This window comes from Chiloscyllium punctatum, chromosome 18 (assembly GCF_047496795.1).
Source record: "Chiloscyllium punctatum isolate Juve2018m chromosome 18, sChiPun1.3, whole genome shotgun sequence".
NCBI lineage: Eukaryota > Metazoa > Chordata > Chondrichthyes > Orectolobiformes > Hemiscylliidae > Chiloscyllium > Chiloscyllium punctatum.
The window spans coordinates 90562338-90573844 of NC_092756.1; the positions used below are offsets into that span (position 1 = coordinate 90562338).

Sequence of the window (11507 nt, forward strand, 5' to 3'; positions counted from 1 at the left end):
TCGACATTGAGGAAGATGATTACAGGAGGATATAAATGGATTGGTCACATCAGTGACAGATGGAATTTAACCCTGATAAATGTGAGCTGATGAACTTTGGAAGAAGGAACAAGAGAAGGGAGTACTCAAAGAATGGTAAAACACTAGAAGGCTCACAGGCATCTTGGGATGCTTATCCACAGATAGCTGAAGATGGTAGGATAGGTTCATAGAGTAGTTAAGAGGACATATGGGATACTTGCCTGCATTAGTCATGACATAGAATAAAACAGCATATTAGAGCTGTACAAACTTTATTAGGCCACAGTTGGAGCACTGTGTACAGTTCTGATCATCTCAGTATAGGAAGCATGCAACAGCACTGGAAGGGGTGCAAAGGAGATTCACCAGAATGTTGCTTGGAATTTCAGCTATGAAGTGAAGGCTAGATAAACTTGGGGTGTTTTCTTTGGAGCAGAGATGGTGGAGAGAGAACTAACAGATGTGGTGAGGTAGGTAAGGTGAGGGATGATATCCACCACCTCCCGAGGAGAATGTTCTCAGTGTCTTTTATATACTGGTACCTTCAAAGGGTAAGTAAGGGAATCTATGGTTTGAGCAATGGAACGAAGGTGCCCATGCATATTTAACAAACGCATGGCAGAATCACAACATCAGATAGAGCTTGGGCAGATTCACTTGCCCTTTGCTCATCTGTGCATGATTTCTGGCTTTTCTGACAGAAGTTCGCTTTCTTGTCCATGCATTTCCACCAGATGATTAATGGCTGAGTCTACAGGCTCATCATCTGTACTGTGCTCAGACAGAGTCTGTTTTCCAGTTCTCATCCAAGTGTCAAAAACCTTGACTGTTTCTTCCTCCTCATCCTGAGGGCCCATATCAGTGCTGTATTCAACAAAGTCTTATCCTTGTCTACTCTAGAATACCCAAAGAAGTCAATGTCTCTGCGTAGGATGAGGTAGGGTAGAAGGCCTCAATGTTGCAGTTCTGAGGCTTGTAAGTGTTCCACCTTAGAGATGTGATGTGAGATGCTCCTATTCTGGTTTAGGACTAAGATCCAGAAGCTGCATGTAGAAACATAAGCTTGTTAGTGTCGCAAGGTTTAAAGATGTTGCTGCTTCAAGTGCCGCTGGGAATAGCTACTTGGGGGCTCTCTCAATTGATAGCAGTAGATACGCAATCTCCCCTTCAGCACAAGTATGTTTCCCTTGCTCTCCTGACACCTTAGTAGCCTGCTTACTGGGGAACCTTATGTCAGATATTCCACCCCACACCCCATCTGCATCCATGCCCCCATCACATTTGCACGAGCTGTGCATGTTCCTCTCCTGCAGTAAGACAGTAGTATGAAGAGATATTAGCATGGGTATAAGTATTAATAGATACATAAAGAAATGTCAATACTCGGTTTGTGATGGTTCATACACAATATAATAATAAGACATTTTTTGTTAAAATTAGGAGTTAAAGGGGTCTGATTGAATAGCAATTCAATGTTGTCAAAGAGCTATAGTTGATGCAAATCAATAAAGTATTATATGATGTGTGAGCCTGAGATACATGTGAAATGTTCATCCCAAAGCCATCTTTGTAGCAGTGCCTTTGTCTTATTCAAGACTTTGAAAAACAGCTATCAGAAGTGCATGTTCTCCTACATTTGACGAAAGGTCAGTGAACAGATGATGTGTGAGCTGCTGGATGCTGTAGCTCCTTTTATTCTAAACGCAAATCCTGGAAAGATATGAGAGCTAGGAGCAATGTGGTGCAATTAGAGCTACACTGGCAGCTGTAATGAAGTGACAGACATTGATTGCACATCAGACAGAGATGCCTAGCAACCAATTTTGTGTGTGACAATGCTGTGCAGTAACAACCTTAAGAATGCATTGGAGCACGAAGCACTGAGTATGTGGCTGCACATACTCTGGCTGATTGCAGGAAGTAATTTAGGGGCAGCACTGTGGCTCAGTGGTTAGTACTGTTGCCTCACAGCATCAGGACCCAGGTTCATTTCTTGTCCCTGGCAACTGTGTGGAGTATGCACATTCTCCCAGTGTCTGCATGGGTTTCTGCTGGGTGCTCCAGCGTTCTCCCATGGACCAAAGATATGGAAGTTAGGTGAATTGGCCACGCTAGATTGCCATAGTGTCCAGGAGTGTGTGGGTTAAGTGGATTGGGAAAAGGGAAAATGAAGGGTTACAGGGATGGGTGGTGTTGGGGGGTGAGGTTTGAGTCTGGATGGGTTGGTGTGGATTTGTTGCACCAAATAGCCTGTTTCCCTTTTTCAGCACTGAAGCCAGGTTCTCTACAAATGCCGCCATTGCCACTAATGCTCAGGTTTTCTTCATCAGTTGGGACAGTCTCTTGTTCTCATCCCTCGGGAAAAGCAGTGACCTTCTTTCCTGAACAACCTTCAGAAGAAACTCTAGGGAGCTGTTACTGAAATGTGTCACTGTTTTATACAAGGTCTTTGATATTTCCAGAATTAGTTGGAGATGATGACACTTGAGTGATGCTTCTGGGTTGTAGAAAGTGAAATGTTGTCCAGGTGCCTGTTAAGTATGATAACTAGAATTTGCAGCCTAGAAAGTCCCTGAAGCAGAATGTTCAGTCCCTCTGTCCATCAAAGTTTCACTTTACATGCATATGAATAGGCAATGAGCTTAGAGGAATGTAATTGCACAGGAAACCCAAACTCCCAGATCAGAAGTACCTCTGCTTTTGGGCTCACTTCCATATTTAGTCTCAAAATAATAAGATTTATTTCTTAGATGTATGTAATTTGTGCAACTGAATAGAAAACTTATACAATTAGCTCTGTAAGTAACATCTAAAACTTCCTGACCAGGTCCAACCTTCTCTTTGCCAACCCTTCTCTCTGATGACAAAAGAAAACTAGGTTGTGAGACTAATAAATGTGATGAAAATAATAACTGTGAATAATAATGTTATCAAACAGTCTGGCAAAAGTTTCAAACTGGGGTCAGGAACACAAGACCCAGGTGAATTTTAGTTCATGAACCTGTTACAATAACCGTAGAGACTGATAACATTTAAATTCTGACTTCCAGTTATTAGCTGAAAGAACAGCATAGATTTCATGTTTAAGACTTTTACTGTAATAAAGTACTAAAAGCATTACTGGGTAAACTTTACAGGCAACTTATACTGTACTTTAAACACAATTCATAAATATACATTACACAATACCTTACATAGACATTAAATTATTTCAGACATGAAATCCAAGATGATTCTTAAAGACCAAGGGTTTACTCCCGTTCTGTTCTTTTCTTTCTCAGCCTGGAGGGAAATTTTAATTTCAGAACTGTTTTTCATAGTGGGTTTTTTTTTCTCTTGTAGATTCTTCCTCTAATGGAAGTTAGAGGATTCTTCCAGCCTTATTTCAGCTCCTCAATAATTCAGTCTTTTCTACCCTAGCAGGAAGGCCGAGCACATTTCTACGCAGAGAACCACACTGTCTCTTTGCTATAGCTGCTTTCCCCCTCCCAGATCTTGGTGGACTAACCATGTTCATGAATTTCGGAGATATCCTGGACCCTTAACCCTAATCAATCCATTTCTATGGCAACATGAATTTACATGGCCCTTGTTTAGAAACTTATATATTTAGCTATACTTGAGACCCCCAAATCATTTTTATCCTGACAATAAATGCAGTTAAAGGCATTATCATTTACAACACACCATTCTCAAAATCTTTCTGGGACTTTGGCATCTCAGTCTATCCACATTTAGCACACAGGGGACCACCATTCTTTCAAAGTGTAAATACCTTGCACTTTCTTCCTAAAAAGTAAAATCTGGGTTTTCGTTTAATCTTTTAACAGTCCTCAGCCAGCCAAATTTTCAGGCAAATGTCAGAACAGGTCACATGACAATTGTTAATAGCTAATTTTACTTTCAACACAGCACTGAATTGTGGTTAAAGTGACATATGAGTTGGCTGAAACATGACTCTAAAATGCCAAGCAGGAATAGGAGTCCTTGAGCTAGAGAATTCACTAAACAAAAACAGCAGAAAAATAAAAATGTTATATACAAATGCCTATAGGCACATTTCACTGCCTAAATAATGAAACAGAACGTAGGCAGATTCTTTAGTGTTTAGAACTTTTAAGTGATCACATTTCCTACAATCAACTGAGCAAGTTCATGCTATCTAGTAATGCAAACTTTCTGTTGCTGCCTTAAAAATTCATTAACAAAAGTAGAACATCAGTGTGAGATTGTGTTGCAATTGTTACACATGATTTGAGGTAGTGAGATAGACTGAAGTAAACACTGTCTCCTTACATGATCAGTTACAAAGTAGGGATGTGCCAGTAGGAATGATGCAGAATAGGAGGTGTTTTGCCCAGAAGGAGGAAAATGGGTGAGTTCCTTGGTTGCCCCAACTTCACCTTTTATCAATCAGCTCATGCACAACCTTGCCAAAAGCTTGGGAGCAGGCTGCCTGACCATTTCAAATGTTTGCATGGTTAAGAAAAAAGTTACCTTGCACAGGAAAATCTCACTACAGGGAGAACATTTTTAAAACCCGTTCAAACTAATATTTGTGCATGGGACATGGAAAACACCAAGTATTCTTGTTAGGATGGAGATCTTTATTGAGACCAATCAAAAGGATGTGGCGAAACTTGAAAGGGTTCAGAAAAGATTTAAGGATGTTACCAGGTTTGGAGGATTTGAGCTATAGGCAGAGGTTTGAATGGGCTGGGGCTGTTTTCCCTGCAGTGTCGGAGGCTGAGGGGTGACTTCATAGAGGTTTATAAAATCATGAGGGGCATGGATAGGATAAATAGACAAAATCTTTTCCCTGAAATGGGGAAGTCCAGAACTAGAGGGCAAAGGTTAGGGTGAGAGGAGAAAGATATAAAAGGGACCAAAGGGGCAACTTTTTCACGCAGAGGCGAGTGCATGTATGGAATGAGCTGCCACAGGAAGTGGTGGAGGCTGGTACAATTGCAACATTTATAAAGGCATCTGGACGGATATATGAATAAGAAGGGTTTAGAGGGATATAGGCCAAGTGCTGGCAAATAGAACTAGATTAGGTTGGGATATCTGGTTGGCATGGACAAGTTAGACCGAAGGGTCTGTTTCTGTGTTGTACATCTTTATGACTCTATAATAAATTTCCTCCTCTTCCCTAGGCTAGAATAGTTCTCTTCTATTATTATTTCAGGTGGTAAAAATGGAACATGTACTGTCGTGAAGAGAGGCAAAAAGGAAAAAAAACTTGCATTTATATGCAAATTTCACAACTTCAAGGTATCACAAATGCTTTACAGCCATGAAGTATCGTTGAATCACAGAATGGTTACAGCACATGAGGTTATCATTCAGCCAGTCATGTCCGTACCAATTGTCCACAAAAGCAATTCAACTAGACCACACCTTACCTTGTTGTCTCTTAAGATTTTTCTATTCAGACAATTATGCTTTTGAAAGTCACAACTGCACCACCACACATTCAGGCAATGCATTCTAAATTCTAACCACTCATTTTATATATTTTATGAAATAAAGTAATATAAGAAACGTTGAAGTCAATTTGCACACAGTTATACGATAATGACCAATTTTTAGGGTTTGTTTGAGGGTTAAATCTTGACCAGAGTTTCAGGGAGAACACTCCTACTTTCTTTGAAATAGTACCTTCGGACCTTTTATGTTTGTCTGGTTGTTATTTAGAGAAAAATCTGACCTCCACTCAGTGACATCCTGCTGTTAACCCATTAGCAGTGTTACGGAGATGAGAACTCACCATGTGAAAAATCACAAGAATGCAAATATTAGTCTGATCAGGCCAGTTCCACAGTGCACCAATGCTCTAAGGAAACCCACAGCTTAGACTCTTCCAAATAGTTATATGATCAGATAGGTTATTCCCTCAAAAAGGAGACAACACAGTGACTTTAAACTTTCATGTCACTTGACAAACTAAATAACTTTATACAATACTGCAGCAGCCTCTGGTGGCAAAATTAAGTGCTACACTTAAAAAACTTATTTAAGTACTGTTATATTCAAGTTGCATTACCATCGATGATAACCTATTTCTGTTCAGACCTTATGAATCCATTTGTTTTAATTTGATTACTATGATCAACAAAATATTGCACTTGGAAAATTAAAAGCTTACTATTATCAGAATTTTACTACTGTAACTAAACTATTTGATTGTACATCCCTCTTAGAAAAGGAGATTGCTATCAGGCTCCTTAACACAAATCAAATAGTTACAAAATATTAAGTTTTCATTCTATTATTTTTGCATGCATGGATATATTCTTTTCTTGGTGTACATGTTTATTATTGGTGCCAGTTACTTTTTGGAATTTTGTCCAGGTAGCAATTCTTCAAATGTAAGCCTTGCATGTATTCAATTATATGGAATCACTAGAAAAATGTTTGAGGGCAGGAACACTGGCAGATTGTTTTCCTGCACAATCCAAAATGATGAAGGTCAAGTGTTTGCCCAGCTGAAGGTCAGATCACCAAGTATGTTATAGCAATTAAACTGGGACCTTTTTGTTGTATAGCTTAGCACCACATCTAAAGTGCAATTATCCACTGAGTCATCAATGGCTGCTCAATGGACCCTCTTGTGACTTAGTGGCAGTGTCCCTATCCCTGAACCCGAGGGACTTAGGTTCAAGTTCCAATTGCTGCAGAAGTGTGTTATAGCATCTCTGAACAGGTTGGTTAGAAAAATAGGTTACATAATTTTTTTTTAAAAATCAATGCCTGTTCATATTATTTTTTCATTAAATAGTGTCTGCTCTTGATGACTTCACTGCAGTTTCTGGCTGCAAAGAATTACTGGGCCCAGTGTTGCAAAGGTGATGAAATAACAAGACAGAGCTGGAACAACAAGTTCACTGAAGCAAGTTGCTAGTAATGGTAATATCGCTAATATTTCTCTCAGCTCCTTAACACTGTCAGGCTTAGCAATTTTTCCCAGCCATTTCCCTTAATCATAAATTGAGCTAGAGTAGTTAAAATTATGTACACCATATTTTGCAATATATTTTAAATGATTGGCCTTGTCTGCAGCATTGCAATTTGACTAATTTTACCTGGTCTGCTGCATACCACACTTTGCATTTTCCGTGGCAAGTTTGCATTTTCATTCAGGAAGTTAAACACACGATGGCACTCCAGTTCATCCCAGCCTGCTATAAGAGTCTGCAGGAAGGCAGAAGAAAAAAGATATTACAAGGTAAATCAAATGTAAGTTTACTTTTTTCTACCCTTAACTTACATTATTGCCTTTTTTTAATCTATCAGAACTCTCCTGATTTTGCAATAGAGATGAAGGATTAGTTCTCCAAGCAAGAATCTCTAATTATCTCAGAGAATGAACTAAAACTGGTAGGTTTACTGTCCCTCCAATTTCCTCTTCCACTCAAATCACATCCTCATGTATGTACTAATAGGAAAAAAAATCAAAACAAAATGCTGCTATTCAATACCAATGTAAACGTTGGGGAGGACATAACATGCATTGCAGGCAGGGAATGGAAAAATATTAACTGGTACAGAGGGGCACCGCAAAGCACATTGTATGAGGAAAAATAGTTTGTTAGAATGTGTTCCATTCACTAGAAAGAATACCCACCACAGTAATAGATGTGAAAATCAAATAAACAGAAAGTTATGAACAAATATTACTTAAAGAACAATGGACTTTCTACTGACATACAACTTCAATTCTTTCTATGTAGATTAACCACATCATTATACTTGTAATCTTTTTTTGTGTCTAAAAATAAATAACTGTATCACGAAACAGTGCCCAAGAATATCCAGCCATTCAGGTAGGCTCCGTAACTGACTCCAAAAGAGTAGTGACAATGTAAGCTTGGTCCTCATTATGATACACTTCAGCTGAACATCAGTTTCCAGGATTACTTTTAGGAGTTTTCTTATGGTGATTACAGAGTTCCCCAAGTATGGGTTTGTCTCAATGAAACATTTGAAATCCTATTCATAGTGTGAGATCCACAATAATTCACAGTGGGTACTCATCAGCTCTTACATGATGGTGCCAGCTCTTCAGATTTATTTGGATTTGTGTGCAGCATAGGCAAGAATGGTATGTTGGTACTGTTGAATACAGATGATAAGTATTCATTTAAGGCCTCACTCACATCCATTGGCTCCACGCAGAGATTTTCCCTTTGGTCTCTATCAGGTCCCACTCTTTACCTGATAAGCCTCTTACTTTTAACACATTTATAAAAAGCATTGACGTTTTCCTTGATCCCATCTGCCAAAGATATTTTTGGCCCTTCTTTGCCGTCCTAATTTCCTTTTTAAGTAGCCTCCGACAATCTGTATATTTTTGAAGGGTCTTGTTTTTAATGCACTGTACCTGATACATGCTTCCTTCTTTTTCTTTATCAAACTCTCAATATCCCTTGACATTCAGCATTCCTTGGACATGGTGCCCTTACCCTTCACTCAGAGGAACATGCTGACCTTGAATTCTCTCCATACTACTTTTAAAAGACTCCCACTTTCCAAATGAAGACTTCCCTGCAAGTAGCTGCTCTCAGTCTACGTTTGCCAGATCTTATCTAATGATATTGAAATCAGCCTGCCTCCCCCCCCCCCCCCCCCCCCAACCTCCCCCCTCAGTTTAGGCATTTAATCTCTGCACTATCCTTATTCCTGTCCACAATAACTTTGAAACTTAGAGTTACGGTCATTATCCTCCAAATGCTCACACACAAACTACAACCATTTGACCAGTTTTATTCCCAAGGATTAGGTCTAACACTGCCTATCTCTTGAAGGACTATCTATATATTGCCATAAACGCTCTCCTGGATGCACTTTAAAAATTCCACCCTGTCTAATCCTTTCACATTAAGGCGATCCCAGATAACGTTAGCAAAGTTGAAATCCCCTGCAACTAAAACTCTGCTTCTCTCACCTTTCTGGGATTTTCCTATACTTCTGCTTCACTACTTCCCTCTGACTGTTGACAAAGGCCTATAGTATAATCCCAGCAAGATAATTTATTTTTATATTTCTAAGCTCGACCAAGTGGCCTCATTTGAAGACCCTTCTGGGAAGTTCTTCCTCATTAGCGCAGCGATGGTTTCCTTTATCAATAATGCAATGCCCTATCGCATCTGAAACTTATATGCCCTGGAATGTTGAGCTGCCAGTCCAAAATCATTCTCCAACATGCTGATCAATGTTCTAAGTTCATTTGACATACTACTCACACTCCTTGCATTAAAATAGATACAATTTCATTTTCTAGACCTCCCATATGGCTCAACCTGCTCAAGTCCTAGCATTCCATCTGATTGAATCTTGCTCCTGACTTTACATCTACTTTGTGTGTCCGACCCCGTCAAATCCTCTCCAATAGCACAAACAAACCTCCCAGAAAGAATATTTGATCCATTCCGATTCAGGTGCAACCCACCCAGCTTGTAGAAGTTAGCCCAATGATCCAAAAATATAAAGCCCTCCCTCCTATGCCAAATCTTCAGCCACATGTTCATCTGACCTATCTTCCTGTTCCTATACTCAATAGCATGTTCAAGTGGAACTTTAGTAGTCGTCCTCTTTAATCTCCCACCTAACTCTTCAAATTCCTGTTGCCGATCTCATTTCAATTTTTACCTACGTAATTGGTTCCAATATGTATCGCGACTGCCAGCTGTTGACCCTCTCCCTTCAGAATGCCTTGAAGCCACTCTGAGACATCCCCAACCCTGGCATCAGGGAGACAACATACTATTTAAGAGACTCTTTTGCTGCCACAAAACTGTCTGTCAGTTCTCCTGACAATGGAGTCTCCCATCACGAAAACTCTCCTAGTCTTTTCCCTCTCCTGCTGTGCAACATAGCCAACTGTGGTGCCACCAACATGGTTGTTGCTCCATTCTCCTGAGAGGCAATTCCCCCCTCAACAGTATTGAAAACAGTGAAAATAAGGGCGAATAAACAATAGTCAACAAATTGGGAAAATATAGCAAGAATGACTGTAGAATTGAAACCAATTATCACAACATTTTTAAACATTAAACTTTCACTAAAAATTTTAATGTGACATCATTACTTATGACAGCCTGCATCTTACCTGTAATAACAGCCCAAAACAAGCAAATCCTGAACACTGTACCAGCATACTACAGCCACCCATCTTGAAGCATGGATTCTGACAAGGAGAAAAGATAAAAGACACCTTCAAAAATATTGACAGAGCAGCAGAGCATATCGGAACAAAACAGCCAGGATAATATTCTGTGAGGGCCCTTTCAACGTTGCCAATTCTGATCATAAAGGTTGAATTTCCCGTAAACACACCCTCTAGTTAGTGCAAAAAGCAGAGAGAAAGGACTTTCCCAAGTGGCTGCAGCTACTTGTCTAAAAATGGCAAGATGTAAATTAGAGTTGCCTACACAATAGAAGAAAGGGGTTTCACTTTATTCTAGCAAACCCTTCTCTCTCCCACTTCCCTGCAGCTTCACAATTTTCTTTCAGCATTCCTCTCACTCAGAGACAAAAAGAATATTGGCACAGGCCTTCCCCATCCTGCTCTTAGTGCAGGCCTCCCACCTGCCCCCTCTCCCAACGCTGACCTTCATTCCACCAGGTATCAACCTTTATATTGCTCCCCTAGTCCTACAACAGTGGCATATGCAAAAAGAAATCAAACAAATACTCTTATGTACGTAAGGAACTGAAGTAGAGTGAGATTTGTAGTCACAGCTTTCAATTACATGACCTCCCTACCAGAAATTGTTGATATTCTTCATTCTGGACAGCTTTCAATTGGTACTAAAAGCAAGATTTCAGGCTTCACTTGAACTCATGAGCAATCTTTTAGCTATCAGTTGCACTGAAGACCTACAAGTTAACATCACTAGTGGTTATCAACTGACATAATTATAATTAATTAGCATAAAATATATCATAGCATTCAAGTATTTGGAGGCTACTGGCATTTTGTTTCCTTCAATGCTGCTGGTGATATAGAATCCCTACAGTGTGCAAACAGACCCTTTGGCCCAATAAGTCCACACCGACCCTGCACAGAGTAACCCACCTAGACCCATTCCCCTATATTTACCCTAGACAAAGCACCTAAACTATACATCCTTGAACTACAGGAAATCTTAACATGGCCAATTCACCTGACCAGCACACCTTTGGATTGTGGGAGGAAACCAGAGCACCCGGAGGAAACTCACGCAGACACGGGGAGGAAGTGCAAACTCCACACAGACAGTTGCCTGAGGCAGGAATTGAACCCGGATGCCCACCAACTGGTGACTGAATGAGAAAATTTGATTAAGTCACAATGCTGTACGGCATACAACCTTTACCATTTTCTGAGACCTTCAGGAGAAGTAGCTGGGTCTTTTAAATCCTAGAGTATTTTGTTTCTTTTTGAGTCATTGAGACATTATGTGACAACCAACAGCGGCCAATGATTATTTAATAACATTTTA

The 11507-nt window shown here is 39.8% G+C and overlaps 1 protein-coding gene across 1 annotated transcript in view; it reads right to left on the reverse strand.

Moving 5' to 3' along the window:
- Positions 1-10195, reverse strand: part of LOC140489069 (F-box only protein 47-like) — a 102979-nt gene extending 92784 nt beyond the window's left edge. The window contains exons 1-2 of the mRNA XM_072588307.1: positions 10133-10195; positions 7107-7215 (exon numbers count right to left, since the gene is read on the reverse strand). Coding sequence (XP_072444408.1) covers positions 7107-7215; positions 10133-10195 — 172 coding nt within the window. The remainder of the gene's footprint in view (positions 1-7106; positions 7216-10132) is intronic.
- Positions 10196-11507: the final 1312 nt, after the last annotated feature.